The sequence below is a fragment of the Hyperolius riggenbachi genome, chromosome 2, assembly GCF_040937935.1.
Source record: "Hyperolius riggenbachi isolate aHypRig1 chromosome 2, aHypRig1.pri, whole genome shotgun sequence".
In the NCBI taxonomy this organism is placed as follows: domain Eukaryota; kingdom Metazoa; phylum Chordata; class Amphibia; order Anura; family Hyperoliidae; genus Hyperolius; species Hyperolius riggenbachi.
The window spans coordinates 282,535,543-282,558,275 of record NC_090647.1 but is presented as its reverse complement, the minus strand read 5'-3'; the positions used below and the strand labels follow the sequence as shown (position 1 = coordinate 282,558,275).

The window sequence follows — 22,733 nt, the reverse complement described above, 5'->3', positions numbered from 1 at the left end:
TCCCAAATCCATTGTTTACATCTATTCTCTCCTCTAAACACCCACTAATTACCCATCAATCACCCCCTATCACCACCTATCACCACCTGTCACTGTTACCCATCAGATCAGACCCTAATCTGCCCCTTGCGGGCACCCAATCGCCCGCCTACACGCTCAGATTGCCCTCAGACCCCCCCTTATCAATTCGCCAGTGCAATATTTACATCTGTTCTCCCCTGTAATGACCCACTGATTACCTGTCAATCACCTATCAATCACCCCCTGTCACTGCCACCCATCAATCACCCCCTGTCACTGCCACCCATCAATCACCCCCTGTCACTGCCACCCATCAATCACCCGCTGTCACTGCCACCCATCAATCAGCCCCTAACCTGCCCCTTGCGGGCAAACTGATCACCCACACCAATAGATCGCCCGCAGATCCGACATCAGATCACCTCCCAAATCCATTGTTTACATCTATTCTCTCCTCTAAACACCCACTAATTACCCATCAATCACCCCCTATCACCACCTGTCACTGTTACCCATCAGATCAGACCCTAATCTGCCCCTTGCGGGCACCCAATCGCCCGCCTACACGCTCAGATTGCCCTCAGACCCCCCCCTTATCAATTCGCCAGTGCAATATTTACATCTGTTCTCCCCTGTAATAACCCACTGATTACCTGTCAATCACCTATCAATCACCCCCTGTCACTGCCACCCATCAATCACCCCCTGTCACTGCCACCCATCAATCACCCGCTGTCACTGCCACCCATCAATCAGCCCCTAACCTGCCCCTTGCGGGCAAACTGATCACCCACCCACACCAATAGATCGCCCGCAGATCCGACATCAGATCACCACCCAAGCGCAGTGTTTCCATCTATTCTCTACCCTAAACACCCACTAATTACCCATCAATCACCCCCTGTCACTGCTACCTATCAGATTAGACCCCTATCTGCCCCTAGGGCACTCAATCACCCGCCCACACCCTCAGAATGCCCTCAGACCCCAGCCCTGATCACCTCGCCAGTGCATTGCTTGCATCTATTCCCCCCTCTAATCACACCTTGAGACACCCATCAATCACCTCCTGTCACCCCCTAGCACACCTACCCATCAGATCAGGCCCCAATTTGCCCCGTGTGGGCTCCTGATCACTCGGCCAATCCCTCAGATCCCCCTCAGACCCCCTTCCGATCACCTCCCCAGTGCATTGATTGCATCTATTTTCCCCTCTAACCACCCCCTGAGACACCCATCAATCACCTCCTGTCACCCCCCTAGCACTCCTATCCATCAGATCAGGCCCAATACAACCTGTCATCTAAAAGGCCACCCTGCTTATGACCGGTTCCACAAAATTCGCCCCCTCATAGACCACCTGTCATCAAAATTTGCAGATGCTTATACCCCTGAACAGTCATTTTGAGACATTTGGTTTCCAGACTACTCACGGTTTTGGGCCTGTAAAATGCCAGGGCGGTATAGGAACCCCACAAGTGACCCCATTTTAGAAAAAAAGACACCCCAAGGTATTCTGTTAGGTGTATGACGAGTTCATAGAAGATTTTATTTTTTGTCAAAAGTTAGCGGAAATTAATTTTTATTGGTTTTTTTTCACAAAGTGTCATTTTTCACTAACTTGTGACAAAAAATAAAATCTTCTATGAACTCGCCATACACCTAACGGAATACCTTGGGGTGTCTTCTTTCTAAAATGGGGTCACTTGTGGGGTTCCTATACTGCCCTGGCATTTTAGGGGCCCTAAACCGCGAGGAGTAGTCTAGAAAACAAATGCTTCAAAATGACCTGTGAATAGGACGTTGGGCCCCTTAGCGCACCTAGGCTGCAAAAAAGTGTCACACATGTGGTACCGCCGTACTCAGGAAAAGTAGTATAATGTGTTTTGGGGTGTATTTTTACACATACCCATGCTAGGTGGGAGAAATTTCTATGTAAATGGACAATTGTGTGTAAAAAAATCAAACAATTGTCATTTACAGAGATATTTCTCCCACTTAGCATGGGTATGTGTAAAAATACACCCCAAAACGCATTATACTACTTCTCCTGAGTACGGCGGTACCACATGTGTGGCACTTTTTTACACCCTAAGTACGCTAAGGGGCCCAAAGTCCAATGAGTACCTTTAGGATTTCACAGGTCATTTTGCGACATTTGGTTTCAAGACTACTCCTCACGGTTTAGGGCCCCTAAAATGCCAGGGCAGTATAGGAACCCCACAAATGACCCCATTCTAGAAAGAAGACACCCAAAGGTATTCCGTACGGAGTATGGTGAGTTCATAGAAGATTTTATTTTTTGTCACAAGTTAGCGGAAAATGACACTTTGTGAAAAAAAACTATTAAAATCAATTTCCGCTAACTTGTGACAAAAAAAATAAAATCTTCTATGAACTCACCATACTCCTAACGGAATACCTTGGGGTGTCTTCTTTCTAAAATGGGGTCATTAGTGGGGTTCCTATACTGCCCTGGCATTTTAGGGGCCCTAAACCGTGAGGAGTAGTCTTGAAACAAAAATGACCTGTGAAATCCTAAAGGTACTCATTGGACTTTGGGCCCCTTAGTGCAGTTAGGGTGCAAAAAAGTGCCACACACGTGGTATCACCGTACTCGGGAGAAGTAGTATAATGTGTTTTGGGGTGTATTTTTACACATACCCATGCTGGGTGGGAGAAATACCTCTGTAAATGACAATCTTTTGATTTTTTTACACACAATTGTCCATTTACAGAGGTATTTCTCCCACCTAGCATGGGTATGTGTAAAAATACACCCCAAAACACATTGTACTACTTCTCCCGAGTATGGCGATACCACATGTGTGGCACTTTTTTGCACCCTAACTGCGCTAAAGGGCCCAAAGTCCAATGAGTACCTTTAGAATTTCACAGGTCATTTTGAGAAATTTTGTTTCAAGACTACTCCTCACGGTTTAGGGCCCCTAAAATGCCAGGGCAGTATAGGAACCCCACAAATGACCCCATTTTAGAAAGAAGACACCCCAAGGTATTCCGTTAGGAGTATGGTGAGTTCATAGAAGATTTTATTTTTTTGTCAAAAGTTAGCGGAAATTGATTTTAATTGTGTTTTTTTACAAAGTGTCATTTTCCGCTAACTTTTGACAAAAAATAAAATCTTCTATGAACTCACCATACTCCTAACGGAATACCTTGGGGTGTCTTCTTTCTAAAATGGGGTCATTTGTGGGGTTCCTATACTGCCCTGGCATTTTAGGGGCCCTAAACCGTGAGGAGTAGTCTTGAAACGAAATTTCTCAAAATGACCTGTGAAATTCTAAAGGTACTCATTGGACTTTGGGCCCTTTAGCGCAGTTAGGGTGCAAAAAAGTGCCACACATGTGGTATCGCCGTACTCAGGAGAAGTAGTATAATGTGTTTTGTGGTGTATTTTTACACATACCCATGCTGAGTGGGAGAAAGATCTCTGTAAATGGACAATTGTGTGTAAAAAAAATTAACAAATTGTCATTTACAGAGATATTTCTCCCACCCAGCATGGGTATGTGTAAAAATACACCCCAAAACACATTATACTACTTCTCCTGAGTACGGCAATACCACATGTGTGGCACTTTTTTGCAGCCTAACTGCACTAAGGGGTCCAAAGTCCAATGAGCACCTTTAGGCTTTACAGGGGTGCTTACAATTTAGCACCCCCCAAAATGTCAGGACAGTAAACACACCCCACAAATGACCCCATTTTGGAAAGTAGACACTTCAAGGTATTCAGAGAGGGGCATGGTGAGTCCGTGGCAGATTTCATTTTTTTTTGTCGCAAGTTAGAAGAAATGGAAACTTTTTTTTTTTTTTTTTTTTTCCCACAAAGTGTCATTTTCCGCTTACTTGTGACAAAAAATAATATCTTCTATGAACTCACTATGCCTCTCAGTGAATACTTTGGGATGTCTTCTTTCCAAAATGGGGTCATTTGGGGGGTATTTATACTATCCTAGAATTCTAGCACCTCATGAAACATGACAGGTGGTCAGAAAAGTCAGAGATGCTTGAAAATGGGAAAATTCACTTTTTGCACCATAGTTTGTAAACGCTATAACTTTTACCCAAACCAATAAATATACACTGAATGGGTTTTTTTTAATCAAAAACATGTTTGTCCACATTTTTCGCGCTGCATGTATACAGAAATTTTACTTTATTTGAAAACTGTCAGCACAGAAAGTTAAAAAAATCATTTTTTTGCCAAAATTCATGTCTTTTTTGCTGAATATAATAAAAAGTAAAAATCGCAGGAGCAATCAAATAGCACTAAAAGAAAGCTTTATTAGTGACAAGAAAAGGAGCCAAAATTCATTTAGGTGGTAGGTTGTATGAGCGAGCAATAAACCGTGAAAGCTGCAGTGGTCTGAATGGAAAAAAAGTGGCCGGTCCTTAAGGGGTAGAAAGCCCTAGGTCCTCAAGTGGTTAATTAACTGCATGTGAAAATAACTACAGAGGAGGTAACTTAAGGACTGAAGTGATAAGATAACTCTCTCACTGTGAAAACTTCTCTACACCTTAATAAGACAAGCTTCTTTAGTGAATTAATACTGAACATACCAGTCGATGTGTGGTGATAAGTTTTCTCTTGCCTTGTTATCACCAGCATGATCTTAGTGAATTGAGGCCATAGTCATGTATCTAAAACTTGATATAGGAATGCAAGGATTCTCACCACTCAGACACTGTTCCTGTATGCCTTCCAAGGCTACAAATAGAGATGAGGTTAGCTGGGACCTCACATGGAAATGTCAAGTGTGTGGTCTACCTCAGATGCATAGGTGGAAGATCACAACTCCCGCCTAGGACGTGAACTACTTCTCATAATGAGTGAACTGGGTTTCTCTCAGGCTGTCAACCTCCCCACCCACAAGAAAGGGCACACCCTGGATCTTCTATTTCATTCCGGACTTTTAATATCACACATGGACATAAACCCAGTGGTATGGTCAGACCACCACACCATCCACTTCTCTCTGACAGCACCAGCGCTAAAACACAGAGGGAAAGAACTCATAAAATACCGTTCTCTGAAAGATGTCTCACCCCAGCACGTTCAGAATACCCTCAACTTCGACGCATTAACCAATCATTGCGCAGACCCAGACTCCATGGTCCTGATGTACAACCATGCAGTGTCATCTGCCTACGACGCCCTTGCTCCAGTACGCATTAAAAGGTCTACACCACTTCACCATTCACGGTGGTTTGACAGCTCACTAAAGGACCTAAAGAAAGAAGTGCTCAGACTAGAAAGGAAGTGGCAAAAATCTCAGAATTCAAAAGATAAACACACCCTTGTCTCTCACCTGGAAAGCTACCAAAATGCGATCACCAAGAAAAAATCCTCCTACCTATCACAGGAGATCGCAAAGGCCACCAACAGGCCAGCCCAACTATTTCGCTTAGTTGATAGACTATGCAACCCATCCTGTCTAAATCCTACTATAACTCCCTCAAAGGAGCTATGCGAGAAATTTGCTTGCTACTTTGCTGACAAAGTATCCTCTATTCGGTCTCTCATTCAGTCCACAACACCTAAAGACTTATTCAACTCATGGAAATAGTTGCAAAAACAACCTAACACCCTGGACTGACTTCAAAAGTATTAGTGAGGAAGAGATCTCAGACATCCTCCATCGCCTCTGCCAGACAACCTGCGACCTGGACCCTGGACCAACTAAACATATGCTGAAATGCCCTGACCTGCTTGGTCCAGTATTTCACAAAGTAGTAAATTGCTCTCTGCAAGAAGGAATCAAGCCCCTTCTTAAAAAACCTTCCATGGATCCAGATGCTATGAGCAGCTACAGACCTGTCTCCAACCTCCCCTTCTTAGGTAAAGTTATTGAAAAGGCTGTCTATCTGCAACTTGAAACCAGGCTGTCAGTAAACAACATCCTGGACCCTCTACAATCTGGGTTTAAGAAACACTACAGCTGTGAAACAGCCCTCATCTAAGTCTGCAACGATCTGCTCATGGCAAGGGACAGAGGGGAATGCTCCATCCTAATCCTGTTGGATCTCTCAGTGGCTTTTGATACAGTTGACCACGAAATCCTGCTTAACAGACTGCAGGAGTACTGTGGCATCAGTGGATCAGTCCTCCAGTGGTTCAGATCATTCCTGACTGACAGAACACAGAGAGTATCCCTAGGTCCTATAATGTCCAAACCTGCACCTCTACAATTCGGAGTGCCACAAGGATCAATCCTATCCCCTCTGCTGTTTGCAATCTACATGTTGCCACTCGGTACACTTATCCAACGTCATGGCCTGACGTACCACTGCTACGCCGATGACACACAGCTATACCTGTCCTTCAAACCTGGTGGAACAGACCCTACTCCAAAAATAAACTCTTGCTTAGCTGAGCTACAGGCATGGATGAATAACTGTCTGAAACTGAATGCTGACAAAACTGAGGTCCTGTTTGTCCAAAGCCAGCACTCGCCATCAAAGCAGCTCTATCCTAAAGCAACACCAATCAGTATTGGGAATTCAGGCATAAACAGCTCCAACCTTGTGCGCAGCCTTGGCGTACTAATCGATGGGGAATTGAGTTTCAGAAACCAAATTTCATCTGTAGTTAAATCTTCCTACTTTCATCTGAAGAACATTGCAAAGATTAAACATCTGATTCCCCCAGAGGATCTTCCAACCCTAGTCCACGCCTTCATCACATCACGGCTGGACTACTGCAATGCCCTTTATGCTGGCCTCCCCAAAAAGAACCTGCGTCGCCTGCAATTAGTGCAGAATGCTGCTGCCAGATTGCTAATAAACCAGCCTCGCCACTGTCACATTACACCGATCCTTCACTCACTGCACTGGCTACCAGTGGAGTGGAGAATACTCTTCAAGATTGGACTGCTGACATTCAAATCCCTGCACAATTTGGGCCCTGGATACATGAAGGACCTGCTGAAGCTGCACCACACCTCTCACAACCCCAGATCAGCAAGTTCTATAAACTTGGTCACTCCCAGAGTGCACCTCAAAAAATCTGAAGATAGAGCCTTCTGTCATGCTGCCCCTACTCTTTGGAACTCCCTGCCACACCCAGTAAAGACAGCACCATCCCTGGAGCTATTCAAATCCAGACTGAAAAGCCACCTGTTTAGCCTGACATTTCCAGACTTGTAAAATTCTTCCTCTGTACCACGATGGTCTGAGCCATGCTTATGCGCTTTGAGTCCCACGGGAGAAAAGCGCTTTACAAATGTTATTTGTTGTTGTTGTAGATGATGCACCACTGTGCTTCTAGTGGGGGCACTGTGGACGGTTACTCCAAGAGTAGTGACTCTAGTATAAGCCGAGACCCCAACTTTTGGGCCACTTTTTTTTTGGCCCAAAAATTAGGCTTATGCTCAAGTATATACAGGATTACTTGTGCTGCAGCGATTTACTGATAGCCAGCAATCAGGAAAGTGCAAAACGTGGGCTGAAAGCATCAGAGTGAGATGGGTGCCTTAGGTCTAGTTCACAGTGCTCAGTTGTGTTTCAGAATAATTCTGCACGTCGACTCACTGCCCATACACTTCTGTGGGCCTGTTCACAGTACTGCGTTGTAACAGATTGTGTTATTCTAACTCACTAAATTCCGGTCTCCATTGCAGTTCACACTCATTATAATGCATGCGCGAGGACCCTTTTACACTTAATGCATTGGTATGTGCTGGTACATGTTAGTACATGTTTTTTTTTCCCTCCATAGCAGTGCATTGGGAAAAAGCTTTCGGTTAAAATGCGAATAGTGGGAACTGAGCCATAGGAAAACATGGACATTGCTTTGAAAATCAGTTGTCCTTTCAGTTATAACTGAGAGCAACTGATTACGTATAAAAGGACCCTTATGCAATGCACCACTGTGAATCCAGCCTAATCTGTCCCTGCTGGTGGAGAGCATCAGTTCGCAATGTTGGCTTTTTTTGTTTGTTTTTGGGCTGGTTGCAGTTACCTTGTATTTTAATGAAATATACTGTATGTTCCTCTTTCACTTTCTATAGTGCAGCCTAGGGTTACAACGGTATGAAATATGATGGTATAATAAGCAGGGCTGTGGAGTCGGAGTCGGAGTCGTGGAGTCGGGCAATTTTGGGTGCCTGGAGTCGGGAAAAAATGCACCGACTCCGACTCCTAATGAATTTGTAACTGTAATTAAAATAGAAAATATGATAAAATGTTCTATTTCTCAGATAATAGTCATTAAAAATAATGTATATATACAGTATATATACAGTAATAGCTGTGCTTAGTCCACAAAAATGAAATAAACCAATCAAAATTAGTTACTTGTGCTGCTTCAATAAAGCAGTCCCCGTATTTTTAAGGTCAGATATACATATCTGATTGTGACTGTATATATGATGTGTACACAGGAATCTCTTATATATACTAAATAACATCTATGCTGTAAGAATAAAGCCTGATGTGTAGCTGTGTCATTAATAGAGATGGTCAACGAGATGGAAATAATTCTGCATTGATGCTGATTTATGCAAATGTATGCACTCCCTTTGCTGATGAAATAAAATAATTTGATATGTTATTAAAATTTGGTTTGGTGACTACAAATTAAAGGGTAACTGAGACGGATGAAAAGTAAAGTTTTATACATACCTGGGGCTTCCTCCAGCCCCCTTCAGGCTAATCAGTCCCTCACTGTCCTCCACCACCCGGATCTTCTGCTATGAGTCCTGGTAATTCAGCCAGTCAGCGCTGTCTGGCCGCACCCCGCTCCCACAGCCAGGAACATTCTGCACCTGCGCAATAGTGCTGCACAGGTGTAGTATGTTCCTGGCGGCGGAGTGTGTGCATGCGCACTACGCTTGACTGACTCAAGTACCTGGACTCATAGCAGAAGATCCAGGTGGTGGAGGAGGACAACGAGGGACTGATTATCCTGAAGGCGGCTGGAGGAAGCCCCAGGTATGTATAAAACTTTAATTTCATCTGTCTCAGGTTTACTTTGTTACACAGTAGTACTATACTCTACATATGCACTCCCCACAGAGCTGCAGGGAATCCACTGAGAATGCTGTGCACATTGAACACAGAGGTGTTGTCTGTTTACAATCTCCTCATTCCCCTGCAGAGTACCTGCACATCATTCTTACATGCACCCACACTTGATAAATGTTCTTTGTTCCGGTTGTACCTTTTACAAGTACTCTTACCAAGGACTAGTTTTAGTCTAAAGGGAATAAATATAGTAGTCTACATATCCTTCTCACTTCAGTTGTCTTTTAAAATTCCTAAGCGTTGGCAGTTAAGAGACGAATTTCATGTTACATACTTTTAATCAACAAAATTGTAATATGCAAATTAGAGGAGTCTGAGTCGTGGAGTCGGAGTCGGAGTCGGTGGAATCCTAAACTTCGGAGTCGGTGGATTTTTGGACCGACTCCACAGCCCTGATAATAAGTCTCAAAAAATACCATGGTATGACGGTATACAGTATTACACAATTATCATTACACTTACCCTTATAAAAATGAAAAAAGGTCAACGTTGAACAAACTATTTATAAAGGTAAACATGATCCAAAGCTTTGGTTCAAAATACGATACTTACTCTGAAGCGAGGGAAGCCTCAGGATCATAATGAGGCTTCCCTCACTTGTCTGAAGCCCACGTTGCAGAGCGCAGCCCCACGTCACTTTCGGGGAGCCACGCTTAGTGACTGTGTACAAAGGAGTAGCAAGGGAAGCCTCAATAGGATCTTGAAGCCTCAATAGGATCTTGAAGCCTCAATAGGATCTTGAAGCCTCAATAGGATCTTGAAGCCTCAATAGGATCTTGAAGCCTCAATAGGATCTTGAAGCCTCATTAGGATCTTGAAGCTTCCCTCTGTTAAGGTAAGTGTCTAATTTTGTACCCGAGCTTCAGCTTGGGTACACTTTAAAGGACTTACGAGGCCAAAAGCACTATAAAAGTAAAGGACCTGCATGATGTTTAAATGCACGGAGGATGCCATCTGCGCCGTCCGTGCAGTTCCGCCGGGTCCCCTTAGTGAAATCGCCCCCCCCCCCCCCCCCCCCCCGTGCCGCTCGCGACCCCACAGGCCGGCAACCCGCGGGCTTTACTTTTTTTAGTGCTTTTGGCCTCGTAAGTACTTTCAATTCAAAGTATATGTATGTTATGGCCAGAATACGAAATCTGGCCACTTTGGGATTTGGCCGGCCAACACCCAAACTGGCCAGCTACTGGTGCCCGCAGTATAGGTAGCCAGCTATAGGTGCCCCCAATATAGGTAGCCAGCTATAGGTGTGCCCAGTATAGGAAGCCAACGATAGGTGTCCCCAGTATAGGTAGCTAGCAATGGGTGCCCCCAGTATAAACTAGCCAGGTAGGTGCATCCAGTATAGGTAGCCAGTATAGTTGCCCCCAGTATAGGCTAGCCAGGTAGGTGCCTCCAGTATAGGTTGCCATTATAGTTGCCCCATTATAGGCTAGGCAGGTAGGTGCCTGTAGTACAGGTAGCCAGTATAGGTGCAGCGGTGAGGGGAGAGCGCGCAGTAACAACTCCTCTTCCTTCAGCCACATGTGGATTTTATCCTGTTCCTCACTGACGTCATCGCGTTAAGTGCACTCTGTGATGACAAGCAGCTATGTCATGGCAGGGGGCGCTGTTACCAACACGACGACTCCTGGGAGGAAGATGATTAATGCCGAGTGTAGCTGAAGGAAGGCGAGTTGTTACTGCCTGCTCTCCCTTGCTGCTGCATCTGCTCTCCCTCCGCCGCTGCCCCGCCCCCTAAAACTGGTAAAACGGGATTGTGCATGGTATTATTACCATGCACAATCAAACTGCGGTATCTCGCCATACCGGCGTACAGCGGCAAGCCTAGTGCAGCCTAGCATGGGTTTTTATTCAAACTGAATTGGTGGATATGGGTTGCTTATTATCTTAAGGCTTTACCCAGCTTTAGATTGTTCTCAGTGACTCCGGATTTGTATGATTATTTCTGTGTGCGTCCTCAGCGGGACGGATTTCATTAATCAGACCTTCAGAAGATTTTCTCTTCACTTGGCATGTACATGTGCCATTGCAAGTCACGCCAAAAGACAATCTGCCCTGCAAAGAATGCTAGGTTACCTGTCCTCTTCTCAGTAACCTGACTGCAAATATAGCTGCTCCCCTGATGGTGCGATTTGTTTCCCATACTCAGACTTATTATCATATGATCTGCAGCAGGTCTTCCTGTATGTGGGGTTCCATCAATCCCTCTGGAATCTGCAAGTCTGTTAATCATTCTTTCTCAGTCTAAAGGTGCCCATTAGTGGTACAATATTTTCATCAGATGCAATCTTTCAACCAGGGCTGTGGAGTCGGAGTCGTGGAGTCGGAGTCGTGGAGTCGGGCAATTTTGGGTGCCTGGAGTCGGAGTCGGGAAAAAATGCACCGACTCCGACTCCTAATGAATTTGTAACTGTAATTAAAATAGAAAATATGATAAAATGTTCTATTTCTCAGATAATAGTCATTAAAAATAATGTATATATACAGTAATAGCTATACTTAGTCCACAAAAATAAAACAAACCAATCAAAATTAGTTACTTGTGCTGCTTCAATAAAGCAGTCCCCGTATTTTTAAGGTCAAATATACATATCTGATTGTGACTGTATATATGATGTGTACACAGGAATCTCTTATATATACTAAATAACATCTATGCTGTAAGAATAAAGCCTGATGTGTAGCTGTGTCACTAATAGAGATGGTCAACGAGATGGAAATAATTCTGCATTGATGCTGATTTATGCAAATGTATGCACTCCCTTTGCTGATGAAATCAAATAATTTGATGTGTTATTAAAATTTGGTTTGGTGACTACAAATTAAAGGGTAACTGAGACGGATGAAAAGTAAAGTTTTATACATACCTGGGGCTTCCTCCAGCCCCCTTCAGGCTAATCAGTGCCTCGCTGTCCTCCACCACCCGGATCTTCTGCTATGAGTCCTGGTAATTCAGCCAGTCAGCGCTGTCCGGCCGCATGCCGCTCCCACAGCCAGGAGCATTCTGCACCTGCGCAATAGTGCTGCACAGGTGTAGTATGCTCCTGGCGGCGGAGTGTGTGCATGCGCACTACGCCTGACTGGCTCAAGTACCTGGACTCATAGCAGAAGATCCAGGTGGTGGAGGAGGACAATGAGGGACTGATTATCCTGAAGGCAGCTGGAGGAAGCCCCAGGTATGTATAAAACTTTAATTTCATCTGTCTCAGGTTTACTTTGTTACACAGTAGTACTATACTCTACATATGCACTCCCCACAGAGCTACAGGGAATCCACTGAGAATGCTGTGCACATTGAACACAGAGGTGTTGTCGGTTTACAATCTCCTTCTTCCCCTGCAGAGTACCTGCACATCATTCTTACATGTACCCACACTTACATTGCCTAGGGCCTGATAGATGTTCTTTGTTCCGGTTTGTACCTTTTACAAGTACTCTTACCAAGGACTAGTTTTAGTCTAAAGGAAATAAATATAGTAGTCTACATATCCTTCTCACTTCAGTTGTCTTGTAAAATTCCTAAGCGTTGGCAGTTAAGAGACGAATTTCATGTTACATACTTTTAATCAACAAAATTGTAATATGCAAATTAGAGGAGTCGGAGTCGTGGAGTCTGAGTCGGTGGAATCCTAAACTGAGGAGTCGGAGTCGGTGGATTTTTGGACCGACTCCACAGCCCTGCTTTCAACGCACTTTTTATGATTGAATTGAACAGAAAACTGCACAGTGTGGCATAAATTTATGTAGAACAATTCTTTGGTTGATTGGAAAAAGTAATCGCTCTGAAAGTTGGATTTTACGATCTTATATGAAGAGAGAAAATGCCCTGTTAAATTGATAATTACCTTCCTATTACTTACGATCATAAAAAGTGCATCGAAAAATCGCATCTGATGAGAAAATTGTACCGTTAATGGGCACCTTAACCTAATTTTTAAATGGAAATTAAAAAAAAAAAATCAGCCACTATCAGGTGCATTAGGGAACATTGATGTTTTTTTTAAACGCTCCTAAAGGCTCATTAACACTAGTCAGTGAGATGGAATGCATGAACAGCATGAATAAAAAACGTGTGAATGTGTCTGTGAGTTGCAGTGCATTTCCATGAGATATAACTCCCGGCGAGTTGAAATGCACAGCAACCGAATGTTGTAGTGTAAGTGATAAAATGAAAGTCTATTGACTTTCCTGTTACCATGTTTAATACACACTATGTGCAATGCAAATACACATGCACTCACTGCAACTCACATCGTGTGAATGAGCCCTAAAGCAAGCTCTGTGCTATTTACAAAAATTCTGCACTACAGTTGTGGGTGAAAAGTATGTTCACTTTTCTTGGAAACCTTGATGGGGAAGAGAATAAAGCACAACTGACAATTCTGATTAATCATATCATAGGACTGTCTAAAAGCATTCTTATTTTCCTAAAACATACCGTAGATCTACTTTACTAAGGATGTTGTCTTATTCAGATAAATGTACACAGCTATTGTCTTGGCTAGACTTCTATAAGTGGCTGGACTTGCTGCTTCACTGTAAGTATATAGGTAGTTGATAGATGATTGTAGAATATCTGCACATGTACTGCTTACATGTAGTAAGATGTGGACAGTGTGCCTCCACTAGTGCAATATGTGATGACAGATGGATATGTGGCACTCACTATGTCCTCGTGTGGAATTCAGCTTGTGATAAGCTGGACTCAGGATCACTGAATATAGCAGGATGCTTTTTCATCCCTCCCCCGCACCTCTCTATGGAGAAGTGACACTGCTCATTCCTGTCTGTTCATTTGGCTGGAGGCTGTTTCTGGGTCTGGACTGATGTGCATCTAAGGGGAGGACTAAGGTGGGCTTGCTTGAAACATCCCAGCTGGGGAATAGGCGGGTGCATACCTGAGGATGTGGAGTTCAGGTGGCCGCAGGCTGGAACAGCTTCCTGACTTGGAAAGGACAACTCACAGAAGGAGAGCACCTAGCTCCTGCTAGGCTAGGAGTGGCTTCTCTGCACCCTAATTTCTTAACTTACGTGGGGCTTCGTTCAGGATGTGGGAGGAGCTTAGCAGTGAAGAGTTGCTGCTGCTGCTGCCGGATTCTTTGGCGCTGTCACTCTAAGCGGAAGTAAGGTGCAACAAAAGTCTACCATGTGGCATGTCAAGGGGCAGAGACAGTCCAATTCCCATCTGGTGTGCCTGATGTGCTGCATGGGTTAGTATGACTCCTGTGGATGGGAAGAGTTTATTCGTTTTGTATTGGAGTCTGTTTCTCACTTCCTTGTGTGTAAACCTCAGAAGGTTTAGCAATAATCCGTTTGCTGAGTTCACATCCTGAGGATAAACTTGTGTGCATGTGACACAGTGCTGACAGAAGAACACATCGGGCCTGAGGTTCCTCTATACCTCTGTGTGCCAGCAGTTCTTTCATGTATTAGGTGGGCTTGTACTCTTGTCAAGCCCTCACCCACTAAAATACATCTCTCTACAGCACATCTCTTATCTGTATCATAGCCCAAAACTGTGTCGTGGGATTACTGTGACAGGCAGTTAATCCTGGTAGAGATTGGGCTACACTAGGGAGGTTTGCTGGATTATCCTAATCTCTTTTCCCTGTGCAGGGTGGGAGAGAGTTCCTCAAGGGTGAGAGGTCACAGACACTTGCACTGTGAAAGTTGTTTTGTTTTTGTTTTTTAAGGTATCTGGGATTTTATGTCTAACCTGTCTTTTCTTTCCTCTCTTCAGATGAAAGAGACAGAGTACAGAAGAAAACATTCACCAAATGGGTCAACAAGCATCTCATCAAGGTAACTCTTCTCGAAATAAACCACAGTATATATTACTTTACCTGTCTTTTGAGTGTTCTGTTCCCTGACATCTAACAGAAAGTTACTCTCAGCTTGTTCTAAAAATGTTCTTTGGTAAAAGACATGTGCTATGCTATACTATTTCTATACTAGCAAATTGCATCAGTTGAAAAAGTAGCTTTGTGTTGCTTGTGGCATAAAATAATGTGAAGGGGAAACTCACGCCTGTCAAAAATGTTTGCCGAGCCATTGCAGTCTGCATTATGGGACTATCATCTAGATAGATCATCAGGGGAGGTATGTAGGGCTGAAATTCTGGTGTAACCTCTCCCACAATGTGATGTCGTGACCAAGGTCCTGACACTTTTCTGTCTGTGAACCTCCTTGCATTGTGGGAAATAACGGCTTTTTCCAACTGCCAAGCAACCAGTATCTCCCTCTGTGCATAGAACTCTCAGTAAGGGCTTGTTCACACTGAGTGTTTGTAGATTTTTTTTTTTTAAGCGCTGGCGATTTTTGAAATCGCCCTAAAAGCACTTGTGCAATATTTTCCTATGAGAGTGTTCACATGTGAGCGTTTCGATTTTAGTAAAATCGCAAACGTGCTACATGTACCATTTTCTGAGCGCTTTGGCTCAATGGAAGGTTTAGGGAAATTGCAAAACTCTTAAAAAAGCGCTTTGTATAGCTATTTCCCGAGCACTTTTAAGAATAAATACATTGTATTTATTCTTTTCAGGTCAAAGAGTTCACTTCCTGACTGACATCAGGAAGTGAAAATCTCAATCGCTCATCAAAAGCGCTTAGAAAAGCACTTACAAAAGCGCTTTTCTAAGCTCAAAGCGCAGGTAAAAGGGCTTTTAAAAAAAGCTCAATAAATTGCTCAGCGCTTGCGACTTATAATGTGAACTTAGCCTAACGGCCCCACTTAGAAGCCTTTTCTAAGCTCTAGTGATTTGAAAAAAAGCTCTTGCTAATGCAATGCTATGGGGGATTTTTTTATAAAATCATATCGCTCAAGTGGGATCACACCCATAGCATTACATTAACAAGAGCTTTTCAAATCACAAAGCGCTCAGAAAAGCGCTCCTAGTGGGTTCCAGGCCTAACAAACATTCTGTACAGATCACCTGGCAGGACTAAAAATGCCACCACTTGTGATACATTTCAGAATGTAAATTGGGGAGAGGTAAGATTTTACAATGGGCAAACACTGACTAAATAATCTATAAATGAATATTGTTCGAAAAATAAGCAATTTTATTCATTGTCATTTTCACTGCAGTTCCTCTCCAAGCTTTTTTACAAGTTGGTTCTGTCTTGGTGCCCAAAGCCAATGTTTTTTTTTTTTATTTCTTTTGAGCGAGTGTGACAGCCATTGTAATAATTTATTTCATTTCAAGAGTGTCTCCATAAGGAAAGGCAATTAAAGACCTTTGTGCAATAACAATTTTCAGGGAAATTTGAATCTTGCAATTGCCCATTCTCTTTCTATACAAGCATGTAGACACTCGGGGCTCTTTCACATTAGGAGCTGTTCCATCCATTTTGATGGAACACACCTAGGATGTGGTTAGAAAGGTAACATGAAAGTCTATTGACTTTTTTTAATGTCACCTTTCACACTAGACAAAGCGTTTCAGAGCGTTACATTGTAACACATCTGAGAGCTTTTAATTGTCCGTTGTAAGCGGTTTTTGTCGGGTGAATTAGAACTAGCGACGCTGATATGCTTCGCACTGCAACTTCCCGGCTTTATACTATAATTCATAACGTGTGCATGGAATTGGGTTTATGCACGCGTTAGCAAGTGTGAAAGAGCTCACACTAAACTCAGACTTAAAGAGGAACGGTCGCGAAAATCTTAACATTTAAAACACATACAAATAAGAAGGACATTTCTTCCTGAGTAAAATGAGCCATAAATTACTTTTCTCCTATGTTGCTGTCACTTACAGTAAGTAGTAGAAATCTGACATTACCGACAGATCTTGGACTAGTCCATCTTCTTATAGGGGGGTTCTCAGGGTTTTCTTTATTTTTAAAAGCATTTAGTGAATGGCAGTTGCTCCGTCCAACTGCCAAAATAGTGTACAGCGAGCAAGGAGGCTGGCCAGCATCTTTGTATTAATCATTTTCAGGGAATGTCTTTATAAAGAATAAAGGCCATCCTGAGAATCCCCTATGGAAAGATAGACTAGCCCAAAACGTGTCGGTAATGTCAGATTTGTACTACTTACTGTAAGTGACAGCAGTATAGGAGAAAAGTAATTTATGGCTCATTTTACTCTGGGAGAAATGTACTTATTATTTGAATGTGTTTTAAATTTTAAGATTTTCGTGAAAGTTTCTCTTCGAATCTGCTGCCAATCGTTCGCGCTAAACGCACCCGCCGATCCGATTTCCTCCCGAAATCGGATCAATCCGTCGATCGCGCCGTGCGGGAAATTACCCTCGATCGCCCACAGGTAGGGACCGTGTCGCTAGCGGCGGCCGATCCGATCAGGTATACATTACCTGACGCTGGCTCCCGAGCGTCTTCTCCGCATCTTCTCCGCGCTGCACCCGCTCCATCCCGGCGCTTCCTGTCACTGCAGTGACCAGGAAGTTCAAATAGAGGGCGCTCTATTTGAACTTCCTGGTCACGGAGTGACACAGGAAGCGCCGGGATGGAGCGGGTGCAGCGTGGAGAAGATGCGGAGAAGATGCCCGGGAGCCAGCGTCAGGTAATGTATGCGCGGGGGGGGGGACAGGCGGCAGCGGCGGCTCCACAGATTGTGATCGGTTTCAGGCTGAAATCGATTCACAATCTGTTTGCAGTAAAGGCAGCCATACGATCCCTCTCTGATCAGATTCGATCAGATAGGGATCTGTCAGCTGGTCGATCTAATGGCAAATCGACCAGTGTATGGCTACCTTTAGCCATCCACCATGTTCCTTTTCAAAATTCCATTTTAACTTTTGTATGTGGAGTTATAAACCACTGATGGGATTATTACTTTCTTTGTGACAGGTTCGCAAGCACATTAATGATCTGTATGAAGATCTTAGAGATGGACACAATCTTATCTCCCTTTTGGAGGTCTTATCTGGCGTTAGATTAGTAAGTATAATGTCTTTCCTTCCTATGTATGCATTGCCATTGAGCAGTCCCCTGTTCCTCACAGTCTCATTGCCATGTTCATCAAGGATCCTGAGGCTCCTCGGAGCCTACGACTCACCCGTAAGCCATCCAGACGCCTGCTGATGGGAGACGATTCAGAAGACAACAACAATGATGATGCTGTATGTCACTAGAGCTGTCATTTTGTCACATGACCTAGTGTTGGGAATGAATCCAGCACTGTGGCCTATGGGCACAGCACAAGAGGACTGTGGGAGGTGGATGTGTGCTGTGACTTCTAGCATGTGCATGAAGGGACTTTTCTAAACATGTACATGTAATCACATGTGCTTGTTCACATCACCACCTTGCCTCAGTCACTGCACGGAGTGAAATAAGAATAACCTGTTGCTTTGTATTTGGAACAGATAAGCAGTGTGAGGTTTCTCCTAATCCACAGGCTTTCCTTCTGGTTTTCCCACCATCCACTACTGAATAGTCTTACCATGCACAGTATCTTTTTATTTGTATTTACAATTGCAGTTCTTTTCTTTAACTTCTAAGTTCTGCCTCCATCTATATAACTGTTTTTTCTTTTTTTTCATATCCCTTCCATCATTCTTAAAGCCCTAGTTCACACTTGTGTTTTTTATGCATATGGTATGGAATATATCATAATTTACTGTGCACAAACTTGTGTGCATTGCATATAAACATTCTTTACTTTTTTTTTTTACATGGCTAGAGAAATTTGGAGTGCCGACTTCCTATGCCAATGTCAGATGCTTCTTGGCTGGATTTAACAGCAATCTGTGTTCCATCCACATTCCTGCATGTACCCCATCATCACTTACATGAAGTAGTCAGAGAGTAGCCGGGTGGGGGCACCAATAAGTCTGAGCATAGAGCTTACTCTACCTTCCACCAGGGAGCTGCTGCTACTGAGAAACCGAAACCGAATACCCAAGCAGCTTGGGGTGACTGGTCCAAGTCCTATGCTACAGAGCCATATCAATCCCTGTCATGTACTGAGTAGGACCAACAGTCCGAAACAGGCTTTCTGCATGTTGGGTTGATGTGTCTCTGTAAATGTTTTAAGCTATAGGGTGTTCTATACCAGTGTTTCTGGATGAAAGCCTGGCTTCAGGGCGCAAGTCAGGAAGTGATCTCTTTGACGCGGAAAAGAATAAATAAAATGTATTTATTCATAAACGTGCGAACGCATTCGCCGGATAAAGCGATTTGTGAGCATTTTGTGTTTTTCCTATACCTTCCATTGTAGAAAAATCACCCCGAAAATGGTACATTTAGCGCTTTGCCGAACGAAAAGTGGACGCAACTCACTGATTTGAACTATCCCATAAGGATTCATTGCACTAGCAATTTCAGGGTGTTTTTAAAAATCACCGGTGCTAAAAAAAACAAAACAACAAAACCACAAAAACCGCCGTAGGTGTGAACAAGCCCTCAAAGTTGTGAAGTGCTTAATTGTAAAAAATGGCCTGGTCACTAGAGGGGGGCAATAAACCTCTGGCCCTCAAATGGTTAACCTTCCTGGCGGTAAGCCCGAGCTGAGCTCTGGCTATGCCATGCAGGAGGATTGCTCAGGCCCCGCTGGGACGATTTTCTTAAATTTTTTTTTCGCTGCACGCAGCTAGCACTTTGCTAGCTGCGTGCATGACTTGATCGCCGCCGATTCGATCGCCGCGTGAGAGGATGTCGCCCCCCTCACCCCTCCCAGACCCCTGCGCAGCCTGGCCAATCAGTGCCAGGCAGCACTGAGGGGTGGATCGGGTTGTGAAGTGCTTAATTGTAAAAAATGGCCTGGTCACTAGAGGGGGGCAGTAAACCTCTGGCCCTCAAATGGTTAACCTTCCTGGTGGTAAGCCCGAGCTGCTCAGGCCCCGCTGGGCCGATTTTCGTAAAAAAAAATTTCCGTTGCACGCAGCTAGCACTTTGCTAGCTGCGTGCATGACTTGATCGCCGCCGATTCGACCGCCGCTCACCGCGTGAGAGGGTGTCTTAAACCCGCCCCCCCAGACCCCTGCGCAGCCTGGCCAATCAGTGCCAGGCAGCACTGAGGGGTGGATCGGGACTGCCTCTGACGTCGGTCGGGGGAAGCCCTAATGGAAGTCCCGTTCAGAACAGGATTTCCTGACGGGCCTGATCGCCGGAGGCGATCGGAGAGGGTGGGAGGATGCCGCCGCTCAGCAGCTGTCATGTAGCTAGCGCTAGGCTAGCTACATGATTTAAAAAAAAAAAAAACATAAAAAAAAACTGCTGTGCTTCCCCCTCGTGGTTTTAATTGACCGCCAGGGAGGTTAAATGAGAGGGAAATGGAAGCTGCCATATTTATTTACTTTTAAATAATCTGTCTGTCTTGATAATCTTTCTGGCTTTTAAGAGTACCTGATCGGCATATTTATTCTTGGTCTATAGATTAAGTTATTTGGGGGCAGAGGATCAGCAGTATGGCAGTCTCCATATCTCTCATTACAGGATTACTTTAAATAAAAGTAGCGAGAAGTGCTTTCTTATTGCAGGCAGAGGTACATGGAGGTTTTATAAACAGAATAGGAAGGGGGGAAATGTTTTATTACACAGTGAGCAGAGTGAATCTCTAAAGAACAATAGCTGCAGTGCTGGCTACAAAGAGTACATCTCATTCAGCAGATGAAGGTTGGATCAAGTGATTAGCTTTGTGCAGAGGAAAGAATTCCCACTTTTCTGGCAACATCCTACTTCATGCACAGATCTCTGTCACATGGCTGACTTTTTTCATAAGTGCTTTGCTGCATCAAATATGTTAATTGTGTGAATAGTTGCATAATTGCCTATTCACCTTTAAAAATGTATTATCTTCAAGGGTGAACTTCGGCTTTGACTGTATCAGGTTCCCCCCCCCCCCCCCCCCAACCCCATCTTAAACGTCTTAATTTATAAAAAAAAATATTTAACCCTTTCCATAACCTCTTGTAGCATATTTAGCTGACAGTCCATTTTCCCCTAACCATCCTTTCACGATCCTCTCTATAAAGTAATATTCTACCTTTCATTGCAGCCCAGAGAAAAGGGTAGAATGCGCTTCCACCGCCTCCAGAATGTGCAGATTGCACTGGATTTCCTCAAGCAACGTCAGGTAAGTCACATGCACACTGAATGTTGGGCTAAAATGTACTTTTTGAGCATTTGTGAATAATGTACTAAATGCCGTTTACACACAGGTGAAATTGGTCAATATCCGGAATGATGATATTACCGATGGGAACCCCAAACTCACTCTTGGGTTGATATGGACCATTATTCTCCACTTTCAGGTAAGGGTGTGGACAAAGTACAACAACATAGCTGGTTTTCTGAATAGACTCACATGACAGAAATTATTGAAAGTATGGTGGCATACATACATATTTGTACAGTTGGTGGAATATATTTATTAACTAACACCATTCTAAAAAAAAAAAAAATCGAATTGTTTTCGCTGTCTGATTTAAAGAGCACCTAAGTTGTATTGAAAAATAACTTTGATGTAAAGGTCCTTTTAAGTTTTACCAGGGGCAGTAACTCACCTGATTGCCTGTAAGTTTATTTACAACTGCTGTTTTCTTCTTTAACTTCTAACCCTATTGCCTGTAGTTTTTAAAACTCTGTGCACCCATGGACAAATCCCCATTTTTATTGGCAGTGTTTTGGAAGCTCTGTGGCCACCCCCATGGCACGGCCCTAGCTCCTCCGAGGTTGCACAGGTACCCCACACGTGCAACCTCGGAGGAGCTAAGGCTAGACTACGGAGCTTTCACAACACTTCGGGGAGGAAAAATGCCAAGGAGATTTTGCTACTGATTTACGGGTGAGCAGGTGAGATACTGCCCCTGGCATCTGACAATTCTAGTAGAGATTTAAAAGAGCTTTTCATTAAAGTAATTCCAGATCACAACCTTGGTTGTCTTTAAAAGTGCATAAACACTTTCAATATACCATATTTTCCGCCGTATAAGACGCTCTGAAATATAAGGCGCACCCAGGTTTAGAGAGCAAAAACCAGGTAAAAAAATATATATATGCTAAACCTGGTGCGTCTATATTCCAGGATTACATGTTCTCCCCAAAATGGTTTCCTCCTGCATCCCTTATGTGTCGTCCTGCGTCCCTTATGTCCTCCTATGTCCTTATGTGTCCTCCATGTGTCCCCTATGCGTCCCTTAGGTGTCCTCCTTTGTCCCCTTATGCCAAGTGACTGTGCCCGCTCTCTCCCCTGTGTCTCCGCTCTCCCAGTGCAAGTGTAGAAGAGATTGGGCAGCCGGCTTACAAACCACGTGGCTGCAGTGGTTATAGACATCTGTCTCCTGTGCGCAGCTGGCTCTAGTGAAAGGCTCATACTGATCGCATCATTACTGCTGACCATTCACTAGAGCCAGCTGCGCACAGGAGACAGATGTCTACAATCCCCGCGGGCCATGTGGTATGTAAGCCAGCTGACTGATAACTTCTACACTTGCACTGGGAGAGTGGAAAGCACAGGGGGGGGGGGGGGGGGGGGGCGGGAAACAGGCACACACAAGCAAGGAATCCCCAACGTGGCAGTAGGTCAACATTCGTTCAGAAGTCAGGGATTCCTTGCCTTTGCTGTATAAGATGCAGGGACTTTTTCTCCCCAAGGAGAAAGAGTGTCTTATACGGCGGAAAACACGGTATGTAGCCTGTCAGGGTTGAGTTCAAACCTTGGGGAATGAGCACATGCAGAGGCATCCCTTGGCTA

General features: G+C 44.0%; 1 protein-coding gene and 1 long non-coding RNA gene across 13 annotated transcripts in view; one reads left to right on the top strand and one right to left on the bottom strand.

The window, feature by feature from the left end:
* Positions 1–14,520, bottom strand: part of LOC137546403 (uncharacterized) — a 175,427-nt gene extending 160,907 nt beyond the window's left edge. For both annotated transcript variants that reach the window (XR_011026252.1, XR_011026253.1), the window contains exon 1: positions 13,968–14,520. This is a non-coding gene — a long non-coding RNA (uncharacterized lncRNA). The remainder of the gene's footprint in view (positions 1–13,967) is intronic.
* MACF1 (microtubule actin crosslinking factor 1) overlaps positions 1–22,733 on the top strand; it is a 449,681-nt gene that overhangs the window by 177,314 nt on the left and 249,634 nt on the right. For 10 of the 11 annotated variants that reach the window (XM_068268830.1, XM_068268828.1, XM_068268833.1 and 7 more), the window contains 4 exons: positions 14,810–14,871; positions 17,885–17,974; positions 21,036–21,113; positions 21,199–21,291. In XM_068268830.1, the coding sequence (XP_068124931.1) occupies positions 14,810–14,871; positions 17,885–17,974; positions 21,036–21,113; positions 21,199–21,291 (323 nt within the window). Of the gene's footprint in view, positions 1–13,880; positions 14,280–14,809; positions 14,872–17,884; positions 17,975–21,035; positions 21,114–21,198; positions 21,292–22,733 lie in introns of those variants that run through there. The other variant, XM_068268822.1, reaches the window with a different exon arrangement.